Source organism: Pezoporus occidentalis, unplaced genomic scaffold (genome assembly GCF_034315485.1).
Source record: "Pezoporus occidentalis ecotype Australia unplaced genomic scaffold, CSIRO_AGI_Poc_V1 ctg72, whole genome shotgun sequence".
Classification (NCBI taxonomy): Eukaryota; Metazoa; Chordata; class Aves; order Psittaciformes; family Psittacidae; genus Pezoporus; species Pezoporus occidentalis.
Window position 1 is genome coordinate 883210 of NW_026916072.1, and position 20685 is coordinate 903894.

The 20685-nt window shown below is 44.7% G+C and overlaps 2 protein-coding genes across 2 annotated transcripts in view; one reads left to right on the forward strand and one right to left on the reverse strand.

Annotated features, from left to right (window-relative positions):
• Nucleotide 1: 1 nt before the first annotated feature.
• On the reverse strand, nucleotides 2-11506 carry SPG21 (SPG21 abhydrolase domain containing, maspardin). Its single transcript, XM_062642601.1, has 9 exons — nucleotides 11358-11506; nucleotides 8071-8164; nucleotides 4282-4443; nucleotides 3408-3488; nucleotides 2649-2794; nucleotides 2025-2133; nucleotides 1457-1564; nucleotides 943-1083; nucleotides 2-639 (listed from the first exon to the last, which is right to left on the reverse strand). Exons 2-9 carry the CDS (start codon nucleotides 8131-8133, stop codon nucleotides 520-522), a joined length of 930 nt encoding a protein of 309 aa, XP_062498585.1. The 5' UTR covers nucleotides 8134-8164; nucleotides 11358-11506; the 3' UTR covers nucleotides 2-519.
• The window catches only part of CLPX (caseinolytic mitochondrial matrix peptidase chaperone subunit X), a 23949-nt gene continuing 13155 nt past the window's right edge, over nucleotides 9892-20685 (forward strand). Inside the window, exons 1-4 of the mRNA XM_062642624.1 lie at nucleotides 9892-9922; nucleotides 12009-12074; nucleotides 16116-16276; nucleotides 17699-17816. Of these exons, the coding sequence (XP_062498608.1) occupies nucleotides 9892-9922; nucleotides 12009-12074; nucleotides 16116-16276; nucleotides 17699-17816 (376 nt within the window). The remainder of the gene's footprint in view (nucleotides 9923-12008; nucleotides 12075-16115; nucleotides 16277-17698; nucleotides 17817-20685) is intronic.

Genomic DNA, 20685 nt, shown 5'->3' on the forward strand with positions numbered 1-20685 from the left:
CTGAAAGTGAAGTTTTATTGAAAACCATCTTTTAAACAGCAAGAAAGTTAAAAATTCAAGTGCTTTATTTCCAATAGAAACAAACTAACTTACAACACAACATGAGGCAAATAAGTGATGGCAACCTTGTCACTTAAACCAAATATTCAGCAAAAATATATGGTGGCTTCTAAGTACACAATTTGCATGTGGCAATATATACAGCTGAGTGAAGAGTATAAAAAGAAATGCTGTTCTGCTGAAGAACATGATAGTGAGGACTTTGGTAGCAAAAAGTGTCTTTTGTTTTTAAAACTGTAGTCTTCAAAGATGCTTCCTTCAATTCAAAGACTAAAAGTTAAACAGCTTTATCCTATTGTACTGCTGGAGGTTACTGTCCACAGGCAGATCACTGACTGATCCTGCTGGAGTCACACAGTGATAATCGGCTAACGCAAGGGAAAGGGCAGAGTAGGAACAGTTGCTCATACACAGGAAGACCACGGAATCATTTCCTCATTTTCACCAGTGCTCCAAGACCTATTGCTCTTGTTCATTGCTGGAGTGAAGGCTCATCTTCTGGACTTCCAGCTCTTCTGCGCTGACCATGGAGGGATCGATGGCTGCGTATCGGGTACCATGGAACTGCAGCAAATGGATCTGTTGAACACAAAGTAATGCTGAAACAAGTGTAGAAGCACAAGGTTTTGGTAAAAAAGAAACATTTCTCCTGAGTAATTATTGTGAGGATGAAGGCTTTTGAGTACAAGAGGACAGAGAAAATGGGCAAGAGGTGAACCCCCAAAGTCAGTCCCCCATGAATGTGACTACTTCCATCCCTGCATTCTATGTCAGCAATCTGGGAGCAGAGCTCAGGCAAGCCAAGGGGGAAAAACCAGGACAGAAAAGACATTTCCTATTGCTGTGCACAGCAGCAGATCTGGTTTGAATGCAGACACTCACTTGAATATACAGGTTGACCTCAGCACTCCTGCAGAGATAGGGGAAGTTGCCTCCTGTTTTGAGATGAGCTCTTCTGGCATTAGGATAAAGTTTATACATTTCCTCTTTTGCTTCAGTCGAAAGCGCACTTTGGTCAAACACCTGCACAACAAGTCACAGCAGTTAGGTCTGAATCCCAGTTTGATTATCAAGTCAGACTGGATATATGCTGCTCCTGGAAGCAATTCTCAGCTTCTCTCTGGAACAGCATTAATGAAACAGAAAACAAAGGGAACACATCAGAAAGCAAATGCTGTGATATATGAACATATGGTTGTGTTATGGCACAGAACAGTTCGTAAGTTGACAAAGAAGAGTCCTGGTGTTGCCCAGTCAGTAAAACACTTGACTAAATATGAAGGTATGTGCTGCCAGTACTTACTAAGTTGCTAAGAGAATGTCCAGACCCCACCTGGAGGGCAGGAAACAGTGTTTAAGAAAAACACACAAAAGGATGACACTGAGATTAACTTACGTCCATGATGGTTACAGGGATATCCCGAATTTTATGAGGTTCTACATAGGAGTTCTGGCAGTTGAGGGTAAGTCTTGAGGCGAGCTCGCTCTGGCCTAGGCTCTCCAGCTTGCAATAGAGAGAAACACTGATTAACACCGTATTTCACTACAGGAAGTTAATGCAGTATTAACAACAGAGCCAAAGAGAAGTTAGTTTTACAGGGAAACAGTTAAATATCATAGCTCCAACTTAGTGTTACTCTGCATGGGACATGCTTAAAGTGTGTTCCATTAGTTGCTCCTGCCTCCAGAGCATGGCCTATAGACATAGCCCAGCACCTCCTCCTCTGCCACCTCAGTTTAACTTCCTCTCTTTTGATCTCCATAAACAGAACCATAAAGGCAGATGGTTGCAGCATCAGGTGAAGTGCTGGGGCTGTGACAGTCATCAACTGCCCAAAATCCATCCCTTCCTCCTCCCTTCTGGGTAAGTAAATGAAGGAAGCAGCAGAAATATCCACAACCTCCTGCTAAGCAAATCTTCTACTGAGATGGACATCATAGCATGAGAGTACACAGGTACCTACCCTGTCCACCATGAAGTCGATCCCATCAGCCATCTCAGGATCCAGAGGACCAGATGCAAAATTCCCAAGGACAATTTTTTTCAGCATAAAAGCAGGCATTAGCCAAAAGCTGAAACAGAAACAGGATGTCACAGCCTTCAAGCACTGAGGACCCCAACGGTGACATGTTTTGTTGTCAGTCCTCCCTTTCCTGGCATAGACTTTGTGCTTAAACTTCAAATGAAATCCTGAAGAAGCTTCAAGAACATGGAGAGGGAAAACCTGGCAGTGAGGTGCTTGAACTGCTCTGGGAAGCTGTTGGTCTTCCATCACAAAAGTGTATTTTAAACATGGTGAATAACACTTTCCTCACTCTAAGTGGTTTTGCTAGAAAAGAGGCAGTTGTTAAATCTGACCACACATCTACAGATGATCACCGAATGACTGGTCTGTCAGATTCCACACTCCCAGTTGTGAACACTTCCATTCTCCTTATGCTGTGACTTCAAAACTCACAAGTACTCCATCCCACACCTCCCTCACCAGGCTGGAGACAGGTTAGACACATGTCCAGCCAGAGCAGCAGGATGCTTCATCACAGACAGGTTAATGCCATGAATGACTGCTTGTCTCAGCCTTGCTTACCTGTTTGCTGTCCAGGTCTGATTGAAGATAGAAGTGTCGCTAAAGGAATTACACAAGATCAGAGACTGAACTCTGGGAGATTTGTGTGTGTATTCAGCAAACTTTTGAGCCAAAAAGCCTCCCAGAGATGCTCCAAAAAGGTGAACCTGGTGCAAGGAAAAGAACCAAAATCAAACAGATCACTCGTGAAAATACGTGACTGCTAAGCACAAGGTTTCATTGCAAAAAATAAGCCACTGTAGTTTTACCCAGTCCTCATGAACCATTTTGTTAAAGAATCCCTCTTCTATTCAACTTCTGGGTCTACGCATGACATAAATGTGATCAAGATTGAAAGAAGGAAACGTTTCCAGACCACAGGCCCAATGTCTGTGTGCTCATCAAGCTTAACAAAAAACAAAAAGGCACATTTCACTTCAGCTTCAATAGCTGTTCCCCAATCCAAGACACTTTGTTGTGGTATCCTGCACCACATGAGCTTGGAAGGGTAACTTCCACAGGATCACATGGAAACCTAAAGTTACCCAATTCAACTTAACAGGCCTAGAACAGCAGCTGAATTTAGGCCAAGTACAACAATTTTCAAGGGTACTCACCTTCAAAAATAAACTAGTTCCAAATGTAAAATTCCAGCACAGCCTTCTTATTTCTAGGCTACGTTTTTGTGTCACATGTTATACGCCTGCTCTTAAATGAGACTCTCAAACGTTAGCTTTTTATTGCAACACCACATCCATTTCCCTACCCCTGAGCACTCACTTTATCCAGCTGAAGGTGGTCTAGCAGTTTTCTGAACCCATCACAGAACTCCAAGTGATCCCAGTACACTGGATACTGCAACTGAAGTAAGACACAGTTAGAAAAAGCCATCTCGGATCAGTACCTGTCAGCTGTCTCCTCGAAAGCTACACCAAATCTCACATTAAGGGTTTCATGATAGCAACCTGCCTTGCCTGTAGCATGAGGCTCAAGCTTTTCAGCAAGGTCCCTCCAGCCCACGGATGTGAACACCTCCCTCTGCTTGCACTACAATACATGACAAGGTACCACAGAGCAACTTTGTTGGGGGAAGTGCAGCATTGCTTCATTCTGTAATCAGTGAGGAGACGCTGGAATGATTCTTCAGTGCTTTTGTGGCATGGGAAGTTGGCAGGCACAGAAACTGTGAACTGCTGTTAGAGTGCTCCTGAAGCTGTTTAGCAGAAATACTGTTGTTCAAATCAATCATCTCAGTCCTGCTCAGGAGCTGACAAGCCACAAAGAGCTGTTGGGATTTCAAGGAGTGACTTAGCAAGCTGGCCAAGAACCACCATCCCCAAGGAAAACATGGAAACCCTGAACTAACCCACGTCTTTGCCTCGTGGCTAACAAAGATCCAGCTGGAGGCAAAGATGACTGGTGTCCAGGGCACACAAGGGAAAAATACACTGAAGTTAATAACATGTATGCACAAGGCTTTGGGTAAACGCTGATGTGGACATCAGAAGATTTCAGCCTGGGTCTGCTGCACACTCTGGAGTGCAACTAAGCATCGTGTTCTTTGTAGATTCCCTTAATCAAAACTAAGTTTGCCTTCATTATCCAGCTCTCAGCACAAGTACATTCACTTCGACACAGCACTGGGAATACTCACAGCGATAACTCTGTAGCCCCATCCAGTCAGTGCCAAAATCTGCTGGAAAAACACATCTGCAGTTCCACTTACAGGAGGGAGGAATATGAGCGGGCAGCGAATGCTCCGAGGCCCCGCATCATACAGCGACCAGACTTTGCTGTCGTCATCGTCTACTATTATCTGGAAAGAGAGAGGTATGTGGAGGGGAGAAGAAACGCACCAGAGACATGAGGCTCTTCAGCCAGCTTCCAGAATTGCTTCTGCAAAATCTGTGCCATCCAGTAAATGTTGTAAGCCTCAAGACCCCTTTGAACAAGACCATCTTTTGTTCTTCCAGCTTTCTTCTCCAAGGCTTTTTACTAACTGGCACAATAAGGTTTGTGCAGATACAGCTGGAGCAGAACTGTGGCCAAGCACTGCCAGACTAAATGTGTGTCTTGACATCAGCTGGATAATGAACACGGTGCCTTGGGAAAGGAACGGGAAAGGAGCCACTGTGCCACAGCCCAGGAGAGCAACAGTCATGGCAGAGCCAGCACTGCCTTGGGGGCAGCTTTTTAGGCAAACATTGATGTTTGCATTCACTGGACATTACAGGTCTGGATACCCAAGCCTACTGAATTAAGCAGTAACACCACAAGTTATTGATCTGAAGCAGCTACAGCTGGCTGCCAGATACCAAGATGCACACAGCTCCCAAAGCAGCACTGCAAAGCTGACCTGGGAAGAAAAATGCTTCCATCATCTGGCAGTACCTTGGGAGCATCTGGAGTGCTCAGGACACATGGCTGGCTGAGGCAGAGTATTCACATGCAAGCTTAACGGATAGCTCCTCACACAGTGCCCATCTCAGGCACAATTAGTATCCTTACAAGTACCAGAATGAGGTAAAAGTCTCCTTTTCCAGCAGTGCTGGAGCCTGACTTGTTTTTACAGGGCCTGTTCCATCAGCAAACTGTTTTGTTTACTTAGGATGCTCTTTCAACATCCCAGAACCCAGCCAAAATGTGCAGCTCAAACCAGACCACCAAGCACAAACCTCTGGGGAAAGCCTGTGTCACACAGTGGGAATTCACCTCCTCTGCATCAAGATTTTACAGCTTTTTGAACAGTAACACACAAGCACAATTTGCTTTTCCATCCCAGCAGTTAAGCTTCTCAGGGAATCAGGGAGCAGCATATCACAAAGCTGATTTGCTTGACTAACAATCTGCTTGTACAGAAGCCGGTATTTCAGGCTCTGGGAGCATGTGAGACATCACATGATACTGTTTTGTAAAGTCTCTATGGAAAAAAGCAGGATTGCACAGCACAGCTTCCAGACCATTCAAAAACAAACACTGTACAAAAGCCCTTCCACCCCCAAAACAGCCCTTTGCACACAAGTCCAGAGCTCCAGCTGTCAATCCACCAGTAATGTTGGATCTGGGCAGCCGTTGGTGGCTACTGCAACATTTACCTTTAGGAATACTCCTTGGAATCACAAACCCAAAGTTAGTTCAGAGAGTCCAGAGAGCTGAGGCTCAGAGATGTTTCTTTCCTCAAATCCAGACAATGAATCAATGGGTTTCAACAATGGTTTGATTTGATTTCTGGCCACATACCATGTGGTTTCACTCCAGATCCCAAGCCAGGCCAAGCACTATGCAGGCAGACAGCAGCATGGGTAACTGCTGAGCTGGGAGGTTACAGCTTTCTGGTTTTGGTTGATAAGCCAGCATCACCTACAGTTTACATAAAGGGTAAAATCTGCTCTGCATCAGAACAAGGGGCAGAACTTCCTGCTTGAGCTTAGCAGGGCCAGTGTCCCTTGCTGAAGGGCTTATCTAAGACAGGAGCAGTGTATGCAAATAGTGGCTCAAAGGCAAAGCTAAAAACTCGGATTAAAACTGTTATTTTCTGTGCTGCACTTCCTGTATCTGAGAAAAGCCGGAAGGGTGATGGAGCTGTGCATTTCCTGCTCCTGTCAGGAGGAACATCTCAGCCTGTTCTCAAACAATCTGCTCCAGCTTTGCTTCCTTAAGTTCATCTGACAGCAGTAACACGAGCTTATCAGCAATAATGATAGTCATCCCTTCCTCTGCTCTGCACATGCTTTGCCTGTATTTCAGGGCGGGAGGGGGAATAAATATTCCTAAAGACTGCTTTAGAGATCAATTACATCTTTGAGGTGTGCTTTGCTTCCCCTTCTCTCTCCAAAAACCAGGACTACTTTGATTATTTCCATCTTCTTCATACCCGCATGCATCACTGTGCCATCATTAGACTGAACCACTCGGGAGGATAGGGTATTCCCATCTGAAGGTCAGCAGCAGCTTCAGTTTACTCATGTCCCCATTTATGAAACCCTAGCAGCAGCTGAAGGCAGCAGCCCCTGGCAGTGAGCTGCGGTGTCACAGTCCCCATGGCAGCAGGAGCATGTCCTGATGTAACCACAACCTCCAGCACCTTTCATTTACCAGAGAGCACCCCAGAAAGCAGTGCCTCAGAGCAACCACATGCCTTTCCAATGGAATACCATCCCCTGGGTTTGCTGACCCATTGCCTGAAGGGGACAGCATGGCACAAACAGACACAGGACATCTGGAACTGGGCAGAAACAGAAAGAAGCTGGACAGCCAGAGGCTACAGAGCATGCACAATCACAGCAATGCATCTTTCTCACTTACAGAAAACACAAACTGGCAAAAATGAATGAGAAACCCTCAACAGAAGATCCTACAGCCCTTCCATAAAGGTAGTTTCTTAGAGAAAGCTACACAACCACTCAGTGGAAATAATGCTGAGCACATGTAAGGATTGTTCCTTAGGTTTGGGACACAGTCCCTTTTGTGTGGCCCAACTGCAACCAACCTGCTGTTGAAACAGGCAGTGCTGCTCTTGCCGCTGCTGCCAGCACCATCCTCATGTTCTCACAGCCCACACAGCCATCCAGATTAGGAAACTGAACCAGCTGGAGGTCGTCTTAGCCCAAAAACAAACTATAGAACACCCCCAAGCTCACAGGTCACTGACTCTCAATGACTGTGCTGGCAGGATCAGCAGGTTGGTGTGTAAAGGTAAGACTGTCCTTCAGTGTGGCAGGATTCTGGGCTCCTTAGTCTGTAACGGCAGCTCCCAGAAGCCTTATCTGCAACAGGTATGTGCAAGAGTTAGTCCAGGGCAGGAGCTACATATTAGCGCTGCACTCCATGCCCTCTGCCATTCAGCACATAGAGAGCAGAAGGTGGAGCACTGCTCACCTCAAACACTCTCCTGTGGTTAAGTGAAAGGGAGTGAAGAAATCCAAGTGAGAGGAGAAAGTGGTTGGAAAGTGTGATTAAGCAGAATACATCTAAAGGACACGCAGCGGAAGAAACCACATGGTATTTTCCACCATGGCTCAGGCGCATCCCCACTCCCAGGAACGATGTGCAGGAAGAGCAGAGGTGGCTCTGGCAGCCTGGCTGTGGTGGCTGGGTCAGCTGCCCTGCCCTGGTGCTCCATGAGAGGCCCTGCATGTCATCCCCAGCACACCCCAGTTCCTCAGAGTCTCCTCCTTAGGCATAGCTGGAATCAGGATGCTGGGTACTGCTGCTGTGGCTTACAAGTGTGAGCCTCTGCTCCCCACCACCACATGCAGAACCGACCTCCCAGAAGCATGTGGAAGTGTAGGGCATGCTTTCATGCACTTACATGACACGTGGGACAACACTTCAGGAGATAAACCAGGTCACCAGCACAGCCCCAGCTGTTCTGCATTAACCAGTCTCACCCACCACAGCAAGAGGAGACATTTCACCACAAGACCATGGCAGCTGTACACACCTTTTTAAGGGGAACTGTGCTTCTGAACCAGTTGTAGTCGGGAGAGACCTTAATCTCTCCCATGATGTTTAGGAAATGCTCAGATTAGGTCAGCCTGAAAGAGAGAGACAAAGTTAGAAATCAATAAATTGATCCAACAGCTTTAACAGAGGCAGCACTCAAAAGCTGTGCCACGTACATAAAGCATGTGCAGGGTGAGTTTGCTCTGATCAGCTGATTGTACTGCCTCTAACCCACACCAAGTTTACTTATCTTCAGTGTTCATCCCAAACCATGTAATTCTCCCAAGAGGCAGCCACCTGATTGCCTTAATGTACTAGCCTGATTGCGATGATGCTTTTGTAACAGCTGTAGAGGACAACTGTGTTGCAGGATATAAGCGGCTTAAAAACCTAAAACATGTTTTTGACTTGGCTTTAATTTATGAAGCACTCCAAATTTATGTCTAATAAATATTTATACAGCTAACTCAGCAGTTCACACAACAGAATTAAGTTATTTCATGAACTCACTGCCTAAGCATTCAGACCATGTTCTTCCATCTCAATGTAACTGACCCAAGGGGGTCCCATCTGATCTGAGGCTTAACTTACAAGCAAGCCCTGAAGCTTTAATTCTAACCACACAGAAGCCGACTCTGGTCAGGAGTTACCAAGAAAGATAACTTTGAAGCACAACAATTAATACAGAACAAATAGATTCAGACACGGGTCCACACAGGAATGCCACTAATTCACTCTGAAGTCAGAATGTCCTAGCAGACCTAATGAGTGTCTTATGATACTCCATAAATTAGTAATAAACACTTCTAGATTTAACTTCTTTTAAGGCAGTGAGGGGCCATTAGCTTCCATTTATAAAAGAGACTGTATCAAACAGTTCCCAAGCCTGCAGACTCAATGGCTTTACCCTGAAAGCCAACTGCCTCAGGAGATTATTTTCATGCTTTCACACACAGCACTGGGCATAATAAAACAAAGAAACTTTTGCTCTTGTTACTTAACAGTTGCCAAGTATAAATTAATAGGTTTTGTTTCCAAATTCTTCATAAAATAAGACCTTGGTATGTTCTGTGAATCACTCCATTGCTCCCCGCAGAAAAGCTGTTGGTGCACAGGCTCAACCAGCTGATTGGGTTAACAGTTACTTACTATTTCCTCATCCTTCAGCCTTCATTTGCCCTTTGCCAGGCACAGAAAACATGAACTTTAAAGTGAAAGCACTTTCTAAATGTCAAGACAACACATACAGAGCACGTGATAACACCTCTCATGTCCCACAAGGGTTTGAGGTACCCTTGTTTCACTTTTGTGTAGCTTTGCTTTGGTGCTTCTATCAACTGTTTTGTTCTTTGCCAATCTGGCTGCAGGTAAAATTACAGCAGAGGTAAAAAATACCTATTCCAACAACCTGCAGAGAAGGCACGAACGTATGTTACAGACTAAGGGGGACAGCCGGTTATTACAGAAAGGGAAGTGCAGTCCAGACCAATTCCTTTCCATAACTACACCTCAAGTAGCTCTCAAAAAGCTGCTCAGACAAAATAAGGGCAGAAATAAATTATCAGCAAATGCCTTAAGACAACATGTTCTCTTTGACCATTATATTGCAACAGGGCCAAGAAACACAAGTCACAGGCAGGGCCTCACTCTGCCAGGCACTGCATGGATATAGAGGCACAGGAAAGGGAGGCCTTCTGCTAGTGATTCTGTTTGCCATAAAGGGTTGGCAAACTTCCTGCTGCAACTGCCTCTCTTTTTCCACCACCTCAGTCTTTCAGCACTGTTAAGCTAACCCTTGCAGGCTGGCATTTCAATTGGAATGAGTTGGAAGCTGCCTATCACCAGACTAGGTAAGGAAAAGCGTGATGCAGATGGACTTCATCCTCTCAGGCTATGCTCACACCACACCAAGAGGCCACCTGCAACATAGATTCTGAGCTTCCCATCTCGCCTCTTACTGCTCATGGAAGCAAACCATTGGCTGATTCTTGTCCAGGTACATCTGTGATCACCACTCTTGAGGACTGCCCCTCTTTTATAGCAAGAGGAAACAGTTTTTTCATTGATTATATAGAACTTTTGCTGAAGTTGACGTCTTGTTACCGATTCTATTTTCCCTTGGCACAGAAACACAGCATTAAGTTTGCCACAAAATAAATATTCATGCCAACAACAGCCATGAGCTTTTCCAGTCACAGAAAAGCTGAACCATGAACTCAAAACAGGGAATCAGCCACTGAAGGCAACTCAAATCAGAAATACCCTGATGCTGTTCATAATGCAGCCTCTAAAGACCCAAGTTTCATGTGCAATAAAACCAAGCAATTTGAAGAACTCTAACCTCTTAAAAACAATTCCTCTAAAGGAAGAATCACTGATGGATGCATTGACAGCACTTCATAACATTCTCCTTGGGAGTTATCCCCACTACACTGTGACATGTTCCATTTGTTATTGATTTAGAAAGACTTTGATTGTGCCACTAGAGACTAACCCCCTGTCAGGGTGGATTACATGAGCGGGAACTCGCTCCTCTCCCCGTGCTGTGTCTGTATGCGCCAGGGCCACTGTGCAGCTGCCCTCCCAGTGCACTGGCCACGCAGCACCCACTCCTTTGGGCCAAGAGACCTGAATCAGCAACAGCAGCACTGAGAGCTGGCAGGAGCTGCAGGCAAGCACCAGGACATGCAGGGGAAACATCAGGGCTACGGGCGCCCTATGAATACCAAACACAGGCAACGGGGAAGAAGAGCTATGGATTAACTGGGACATGGCAGTAGCACCTTCCCCACTCCCTCAGTGCTGTCACCGCTAACCCAGCCCCAGGGTGCCCACCAACCCCAGTCTCGTACCCAGACACAGCGGGCTCACCCATCTTTGCAGGTAGAAGGGAGGCAAACTCCACTCGGTACTCCCAGCCCAGGCACAGGCTGAGGCGGCCCCTTCCCTTTAGAGCCCCCCAATGACAAGAACCTGCAGTGCAGAGCTTTGAGTGTCCTGCTGGGAAGAGTCCCGAGTCCTCCCCCCCGCTCCAAGCCCAGGGGTTGTGGTATCCCCCTTCTCCCCTACCTGAGACCTCCTCAGAGTCACCCGGCCCCTGGGGCCCAGGCTTGTGCAGGACTGATGTTGTACCGGAGCTTTAGAGACTCCCCACCTCAATCTGCTCAGAGCCCGATAGCCCCCCAGTGCCCCCCAGCCCCCCCCTCTCTGGTCCGAGGCCCAAGCAAGAAGGACAGGCCTACCCCCACAGCGACACCCCTTCCCCTCTTGCCGCTCGGCCCTCACCGGCTCGGCAGGGCCCGTGGCCGCCGCTCTCCTCCCGCTCCCCGCCGCGCCTAAGCGGGGGCTCACGCCGCCGGTGGCCACTTCCGGGTGCTGCTCCCGCGCCGGACACGTGACGGCAGGGAGGAGCGCCGGCAGGCGCCATTGCTACCGAGGCGCGCCTGGCTGGCCGGAGCGTCCGTGGGGCTGGTTTCTCACAGCGTTGTTTTAATATAGAAATAAAGGTGCGGAGCGCTCCGGCGGTGCTTTATTCTGCGCTGTGCCGCCTCTCTGCTTAGTGCAGGCGCCGCTGCCATCCAGCGGGAGAGAGCGCCGGTTTGTTATGTATATATGAGAAATGCGAGTGATTGCAATGAGCTGGCGTGTGTTCAAGGCGGGCTCTCACTCTTAACAGGCGTTAGTTCAGCTCCCTTGATGCCTCTATGCAGAGATACCTTAAAAATGACATTTAATCTTCCCGCTCGGTGCAGCCGAGCAGTAGTGTTATCTGCTGTCAGCACGACCTGATGGTGTTTGCTGTAGGGCGGCTCCGGTTAATTAAGGAGAGCAGCAGATCTGTTCTGGTCTCTTGAGTCATTCCTGTAAAGAGCAGGTGGGATCAATTAGCTTCGATTAAGTGGGACGTGACAATTAGGAGCTGAAAGTGAGAAACAGACCCCTGCCACAGCTGCGCCGCCGCCGCCCGCCTGCTGGGCTCTACGCTGCCTTCCGCGCGGAGAGGTAACCGCCGTCCTCCCCCGCCGCGGCCCGGCCTGGCGTTACAGCCGGCGGGGCTGGGCCCTCCGTCCCGGGGCCTCACGGAGGTGGGCGGGTGGGGGCTTCCGCTCCGCTCAGGGGCAGCCCCGTTCCCGCCGGCTGCCAGCGCTCCGCGCCCCTCACACCGCTGCTGCCGGGGGCTGCGGAGCCCGCAGAGTCGCTACCGGAGCGGTGTCAGCGGGGAGCGCCGCGCTCCGGAGGCGCTGCTGGGGAATGAGCCCGGCGGCGGCCGGCGGGGGAGCTCCGTGCTGCAGCGCGGCGATAAAGGCTTCAGTGGAGCCTGCCCCGGCCTGTTTGGTGTTTGTTTCTTTCCTTTTCCTGCTAATCTTTCGCTGTTGTCACCCGGGTGGTGCGAGGGGACGGCCGGTGCCGTGTCAGGATGAAGGGCAGCGTTCCACAGTGTGAAGTTCTGGAAAACACCCCCCGTTGAAACATCTTCTGGGAAATGTAATGCAATAATAGAGCTTATTTCGACAGAAATGCTTGTCAGCAGCAGTCGCACAGTGTGTGTTACCCTGCAGTGCCAGTAGTGTGCTTAGCTGAGTAAAAGCCTGTCTTTTGCAGCCTAAACTTGAAATGTTTCTTACAAAGATTTGGGCTCACATAGCAAATAGTAGTTATTTCCAACTCGGTGGAAGGGTGAAACTCAGCAAAACACTTACTGGAAGCTGAAGCAGGAGAAGGTTGTTCCTTTTCTACTGCTTTTGTGCTTTTTATGGTGTTCTTGTGGGTAGTGAGGGTTGACGTGCCCTGTGCTGCTTGGGGAAAGGCAGACCACCCCAGAATTGTGCTGAAGGTCTCTGCTGTTGCCACAAGATTCTAATTGTACCCTCAGCAGTAGCCTGACAAGTCAGAGATGATTTATTGCCTTCAAGAGGTGAGTTAACTCATTGCAGTTGAGTTCACATTTACATGTGTGACATCACCTGTACAGAAAGGTTTGAACCAGTCAGTTCACCTCCAGGCTGCCTGGCCTCACGTAAACCCATTGAAATAATAAAATTCAAAGTAAGTAACATTCTGAATTCACTTCAGAACTGTATATTCTTTAAGTTTGTTTTTTTTTCTTGCTAAAACTTAAGATTTAAAAGTGATGTGAAAGAACAAAGGAAACTAAAACAGATACAGAGGAATAAGATTATTTATGTATCAGCTTTCCATGAAAGTCTTAAAAAAATATTCTTATTTTGGTGCATTTTTGTTGTAACATTATGTGTTCTGCTAGGTACTTTGCTGTTGCTGGTTGGTACAAGCTTGAGAGTATTCAGAGTGCATGGATCAGTCAGGTTGATGAAGTGGCTTGCGAGAGAGAGCTTTGTCACAGACTTCCTGTCGCTTCCTTGGGCAATAGATTCTTCTAAGGTACTTGAAGCTTGGCCTAAAAGTCAGTATTTATTTCCTCAGTATCAGTTAAAGGTTAATAAGGTGCAAAGGAGCCTCCCATTTCTTAACACACTAATCCAAACACCTTGGATAGGTGCCACTGCTACAACAACATTTAAATGTCCTTTAAGTTTACTGTTTCAAACAACCACCTGAGACTGCCTGTGGTGTGTGTGAGCACATACTGCTGTGCTAGTGTCAGCTGTGGCATAGCTGAACGTTTATCAGTGTCTGGATCATTCAGTGGAAGTTGCCAGGTGTTGGGCTGGAATGTTAATTTCCTCTGAGAAGTCTGCCTCTGGGCTTATTTATGCTTAAAGTCGCTGTGATAACTTCCCTAGTGCTTCATTTTTTAATTGTACAATGAGATTTTGTCAAGAAAATACCACTCAGACCTTGTGATAAGCACAGGGATGGGGTTTTCGTGTTTAGCCATAAGCTGATGTAGCAATAACATGATTTCTTTTTCCCTTGTTTAGCCTATCTCCACCCTTTAGAGTTCAGCACCCAAAGAAGAGTGAGTTTAATGTTCCCAGAAAGCTAAACTGTGAGAGTGAAGTGAATTTAGCACCAACAAGAGCCTTGCAGTGTGGGTATAACACTGCTGCCTGGCCTGGGTTTGCTGCCAGCGTCCTGTCAAAGGCTGGAGGTGAAGTCCCACAGCTGCAGTGTTTCTGATCAATAGAGGGGCGCAGGCAGTAAGGTGGCACTCACAACTCACTGCAGTTTTGCAGTCCATCCAGTACAGTTTTTCAGTGCATTTTCTGTATCAACGGTGCTCTCTGAATTAAAGTCAGTGATTGTTAGTCCACGTGGAGTGCTTAGTGGTAAAATGTTTGAGTTTCTGTGTTAGTGCTTCATCCTTTCAGCCTGAATCTCCCTGTATTGCAGCAAAGCCGTATGACATGGGGTTTTGTTCAGGGGAGGTGAAGTATTTTGGTTTTTCTATTTAAGGGGTCTTTTCTCAGTTCCCTTTAGAAGTGGTAAACCAAATCTCAATAAAGGAACCATCTATGAGGCCCCAAGAGAAGCAATTTATGCAGAACAGCTATCGCATTGTAAACATACACCACAGCTTATTCTCAACTGACAAGTGCGCTTGGCACACGCAGTCTGCGGATTCAGTTGAAAGAACACAACTGTATGTGAAAGGAAGCCAGTATTTTTAAGTTTACTATGATATTTTCATAGCTTATCCTACGAAATCTAAAGTGCTTTGCTGTGCTGCAGTGGCACTGAGCAGAGGAATGCAGGATTGGAAAGCACAATGATTGTTATTCCTCCCTCATGTTTACAGACAAAAGCAATGCTAGTACAGATTTTCCAAAGATTCCTTTTTTAGTCATGTTTAAAATAAATGCAAATCATCTTTGAGGAATCTTAAGCTGCATGTAGGTTAATAAACCAACGCCAAATCTCATTTGACACGGTCCTCTTGGTTGTGACTTTGCAGAAGCCTGTGTGAGTTTTCCTTGCAAATTTACACTCATCCGTAATGCTTTTCTTCTTTACTTTTCCTGTTACAGTAGCCAGGTGAATGTTCTTAAATGTCCTCTTTCAACTGAAATTCCAGCTCTTAGTTTTCATTGTTAACCTCTTCCAAAGCAAATGAACTGCACTACTCTTGCCATTCTTAGTGGTTTTATTCTTGGTTTAGAAGAGGTTTTGGAGTTTTCTGTAGGACTCTCTCATCTCTCTAACAGAAAATTCATGTATTATCAGCAGGTTTACAATTTTCATTGTTACTGTACAGCTCTTCAGTCAGCAAGTCACAAAGCTCTTGTCAAAACTAGAGAGCAAGGGAGAAATTTGCCACTTTAAATAGGAGAGGTGGGTTCCAGGCTCTTGTTTATCAGGATCATGAGAGATGTTGAAATCTGGAGCATGACATATGTTGATTCACATCATACCTAGTCATGAAATGTAATCCTACCCGCTGTTGCAAGAGGAGGAAGAGGCTGTTTAGTTGCTCAAAGAGTTTGTTGTTCATGTTGGCAAGAAGCTGTCCCAACAAAGTCAAGATTATGCTGAATTTACTTGTGCCGGTCTGTCAGCGTGTGCCAAATATGATGCTGCCTTTCAGTTTTCCTCAGGACAGCTTTGTGTTGTCAAGTGGTACCTCAGACTCTTGGAAACTGGTTTTTAGTAGAGTTCACAAGTGAAAGCCAAATCCAGATGTGCAGTCCATGAGGCTGAGATACTTCACTGGTAACTTTTGTGTAATAAGGAGACACTTCAAAGGGGTCTCTTTGTATTTCAGTGGTTGAATTATTTCACGTTAATTGCTGGTCGTTGGTTGTGTTTATCACTCTGAGGATCAGTTTCATAACTGGGATGTTCCCTATTTCATGAGACAGTGGGGCTGTCAATTGTCTGACAGAGAAAATGGAATTAATTTGGAGTCATTTTGGGACAATCCAGGCCAAACATCAGATGAACAGCTTCTAAAGGTGGTGAAGAGAGTTTGTACTGAGTAACTGAAATTTGGATGTTGAGAGTTCAGTGCTGTTGCTGAAACCTTTGTGCTCCTTTTAATGTAAATAAATTCTGAGGTTTGGTGGTATTGGGATTAGAACTGGGGGATTTTTCATGTTTAATTTTCATGTTTTCCTTTTATTTCAGGTATCACTTGTGGCCGTTCACGCATCCCTGTTTTAGGAAAACTTGGGACTTTTGAAACTTGTTCCCTGAGACGAATCCCTCTTAGGAACTTTTCAGAAACACCAGCGTACTTTGCTTCAAAAGATGGTGCAAGCAAGGATGGTTCTGGAGATGGAAACAAGGTAGTCCCCGCTCATTAGGTTTTTCAGTAGCTTATATAAAACGAGTAGGTCAGTAGCTTATGTAAAATGAGTAGGTTTTTTCCCTACTTCCAATTAGAATCTTCTTGAAATTTTTCCTAAGTCCTGACATTTCTGATCCTTCAAATTGCTACAAGTGACAGTGAAGAGAAAATAAATGATATTGTGAATTTTTTAGCAGACAAACCTTATAAACATCCCTTAAAGGTCTTCCCAGTTTTATAAATCTCTTTGCCTAGTGTAAAGTGACACTTGAAAGCTTTGTAGAATGTTAGAAATCCACAACAGGTTTCAGGATATCAGGAAAGAGATCAGAATTATTTTCCTTCAAAAGCCTGCTATTCCCAAGTAGGCTTTTCAAAGTGAGTACATTGGAAGATGTTGTTTTCAGCACTGATTTGGTAGTTATACAAAGCAAGGCAAGTTTTATTCTAGCTTTATTCTAGTCTTTCTTTATGATTAGTTAATGAACAGCTTCTTCAGATAAATGATTACCTGAGAATAAAACTGCTCTTTAGTCAGCAAAGAAGATTTTGGAAGTTCACAGGAAATAACTTTGCCTTAGTGTGGCACATCTCAGGAGCTGTCCAGATGACACAGGTGTGTCCTGAAGCTTCAGATTAAAGTATTGTAACCTATGAAGGAGGAAGATAAAGTTTAATAGTCTTTTTTTGGGGGGGAAGAGTTACAAGGAGAAATGAGTAGGCAAGCAAGGCTTAAGAAAATGGGGAACTGCCTTAGAAGAGGGAAGAGAGATGTTTACAGTTTCTTAAAATACAATGGCTTTTATTATTTATCAAATTATGAAGGCATTCAATGGATATAGATTTAAACAATGTTAACCTTCAACACCACTAGGTAGGGTAACACAGAGAAAGACAAGTAGGGCTCTGGCAGGAAACTCTGCTTTAGAAGTGAAAAATAAAATATTTCCAAGCAATTTGAGAGGCTTGTTCTATATCTGCCAGGGTAGCTACAGCTGTCAAGGACACGAGAGGAGTTGTGGCTTCAGAAACCCTTAGAGTCAACACAGTTGTGATAATGAAATTGCTCTTAAGTATGATTTATTTTCTTCTCTGGGGTTAGAATAAGTTGCATTGAAATATACTATTAAAACATTCTTGACACAGTTGAGCTTGTTACTATTCTAGTACCAGTCAAGGTATGGGATGCCTCTTCCATGGGGATCCAAAATTGGCGTACCTGGGAAATGCAGATGTGTGAACACTCAAAATGTTTGTATTGTGTTCTTGGTTTTCAAAGACAGTACCAAATGCTGGCAGTAGTTATTTTGTCATCCAGCTATTGCAGTATTCATATTACTGGATTCTGTAACATGCTGGTAACTGCCTCATGTAACAGCTCCACTGTCAGGGGGGCTAATTGTCTGGAAATCTGTTTCAGAAGTCTGTCAGTGAGGGCAGTGGTAAAAAGTCCAGCTCTGGAAACTCTGGGAAAGGAGGGAACCAGCTGCGCTGCCCGAAGTGTGGCGACTTGTGCACACACGTGGAGACCTTTGTGTGTAAGTTTTAATCAATACTTTATTAAATAGACACAGATATGAGTGTATTTGTGATCTAACATACTCTGATAGCTAACTGTTAACCTACCTAATTGTACAATGTCAAAACTTCCCTGATACTTTTGCCACATTGGCGTGTGTATTGTCTCTGTGGGTACATCTGTGTGATTTCCTATGGTATATGGTGGAGCAGAATGTGGTAGTGGAATTTGGACTGCAACTGAATAGGCAGTTTTAAAGTAGTTCATTATGTTTTATTCCGTGGAAGAGATGCTCACATAAACAATACTGCTTTAACTCCTGATATTTATTTCACACACACACACAGATACATTTATAATATGTCTTCAGTTTACTGAATAATAAAACTTTAATCCTGCATGTACTTTAACTAAAGTACTTATCCAGCAGAGGAATTAGTGTATGACAGATGGCCTCCTAGAATGATCTTCCATGCAAAATCAGATCCATAATACATTCCAAATAGGAAGCTAGAAAGTCCAAATAGAAAACCCAAGCTGTGTCAGATACCTGGTGTCCAGCAGCAGTAGCTACTTTTTCTGAAGTACAGTCCAAATTAATGCCAGTTATGCTTTAGGTTTAATCAGACTTGAAGACATTTTTCCTTGTTTCAGTGCTAATGAGACCAGCTTAGAAAATAGTTGTCAAAAAGCAAATACCAGTTAGTTGGTGGGGCTCAAGGAGGAAGCAGCAAGTCATGATCGGACTTGTGCACTAAGAAGCTTAAGACAGGGTCAGCAGAAACTTGTTCACCGCCAGTTAATGTGGCAGTGGGTGAAAATAATGAGCGGATGTGCTGTTTTTTGCTGTTACTTGTATAAAATGCTATTTAAGAAAACGGATCAAACATCCTGAATCACGAGACAATTCTATAATAACAGTATATTTATGTTAGGTACAGGTATCAGTCCTCAGTCACTAATTTTCTTTTTTACCCAGAAACAATAAGCTTTTTTCTGTTTGTTTGAAACTATAGGCAGTGAGGTTCTGAAAAACCTGGCACGAATTGATGGAGCCAGAAATAGAATCCTGCGTGGTGTTCAGTATGTTGGCCTCTCCCTGGACTAGGTGTGGTTGAAATCAGTGGAAGGATTTCTAACCTTGTTTACCTTCTTATCAGATGCTTTGTGTGTAGGCAGAGACATTTTGAAACTCTCTCACTTCACTGATGTGTTTGCTCCCCTTGTTACCAGGGTTTGTGCTTTTATCTGGAAATACCATTGAACAGCCACAGTCTATCACTGGAAAGCAGAGATGTGATTTAGTATGTTGTCAGTGTCATTAAGACAGATTCCTTGGGAAGAGGATTCATCTGTACTAACATTATGGGAGAAAATGGCCTCTATATGCAGTCTCAAATTCACCAGTACTTACACTGCAAAACCTCTAAGAACTTGGGACTGGAAACCTGCTTTACACTTGTAAAAAGTGTTGCAGCTGGTCAGATCTGTCAGGAGCTTGAAAGTCAAAATATGGGGAAGCTCCCTTTGAATAGCTGAATGTGTCTCCTCTTCTTGCATGTTCTACTCTGAGGCTTAAAGATTTTACAGCTTTTAAATGAATCTGTTATTAACTAGTTCAAACTAAGCCCAGTGTCACCAGGTAATGGAGCAGAGCAGAGCTCTGGTCATCGTAAGAGCAGTCCTCAGTTCTCTGTTACTTGGTAACTTAAATTAAACCAAAGATTGTAATTGCTCTGTTTTCTCAGAAATCCATGGGAGTCATGGGTCTGTCTTCCAGTTTAGTCTCTTCATTTGAGCACGCTGCTTCCCAGCAGAACTGTAGAATATTAAAGCACTTGAGAACAGAAGAGTAAAGTTCTAATTATCTTAAAGGCAATTAAAAAGAAGAAAGCAAAAACTAATAAGAGCGATCTCTGTCCCATTCTGCCCAAAATGAATGGGTTGCAGCTTGTATTAAACATGCTGTAATTTGGTTTTTCAGACAAGCCTCTGCTTAGTTAGGAAAAATGATGAATTCTTTCAGTTCTGGTTTAAATGACTGAACTGCAGAACCTTAAGTAAACGTCTAAAGCCAAAGGGAAATATTTGTTTCTAAATAGGGTTTTTCAGACATTTATTGAGAAGCAGGGGAACAAAATACTGACTAAAAGCCACATTTATTACTGAATTAATTGCCATTGAGTGGCAGTGGGACAGGCTGGTCAGTGGAGTTCGTTTTCAATGGGGCTTCCCTTTGTATTCACAAATCTTGCAGGAGGATTTGCTTGGTAATGGTTTTCCAGTAATTAACAGCTAAGGAGCAGTATGATGCAGACCAAAAGGAATTTTGCTTGGACACGCTTTCTCAGCAGTTCCTGTGTTGCTTTGTGTTGTGAGGCTCTGTAAGAAGAATTTTGTGATCACTGAAATAAGATGTGAGCCTCAGATGTGGAGTGAGATCCAATAGCTGTAAAGCTGATCAACATAAAAAGCCTTGTCTAAGCACTGATTTTACTGCCTCCACCCGATACCATCAAGTCAGCTCCCATCCTCCACAGCTGGATTTCCTTACTCTCTTTTTCCTGATGTTTATTATAGAAGTTTAATAGCAGCCCATTATCTCAACAAGTGTTTTTAAGATTAATCCCCCAATTGTTTTGGCTTCCTGTATGTATTGTAAAAACTCAGCCTTTCTCTTTGGCAAGGTCAGCTCCTGCCGACTTCACAAATCTCTCTGCAAATGCAGCCTCTGTGTTAATGTTGCCTGAAGCAAAAATAACTCTTGACTTGCATTTTAGCACATGGTAAATATTTACAGAGGACTTTATAACAGTTAGGTAACTTGACATGGAGGCTCTTTGCTGTGCTTTTATGTTTGCTAAAAGAACATGCCAGTATTTAAGAAT

Excerpts from the sequence above, each read along its gene's own strand:
- SPG21 (XM_062642601.1), bottom strand. The coding sequence starts at position 8,133 with ATGGGAGAGATTAAGGTCTCTCCCGACTACAACTGGTTCAGAAGCACA. Across the intron at positions 4,444-8,070 it reads GCACAGTTCCCCTTAAAAAG|ATAATAGTAGACGATGACGA; the intron begins GTGTGTACAGCT and ends CTCTCTTTCCAG. Across the intron at positions 3,489-4,281 it reads GGGGCTACAGAGTTATCGCT|TTGCAGTATCCAGTGTACTG; the intron begins GTGAGTATTCCC and ends GTCTTACTTCAG.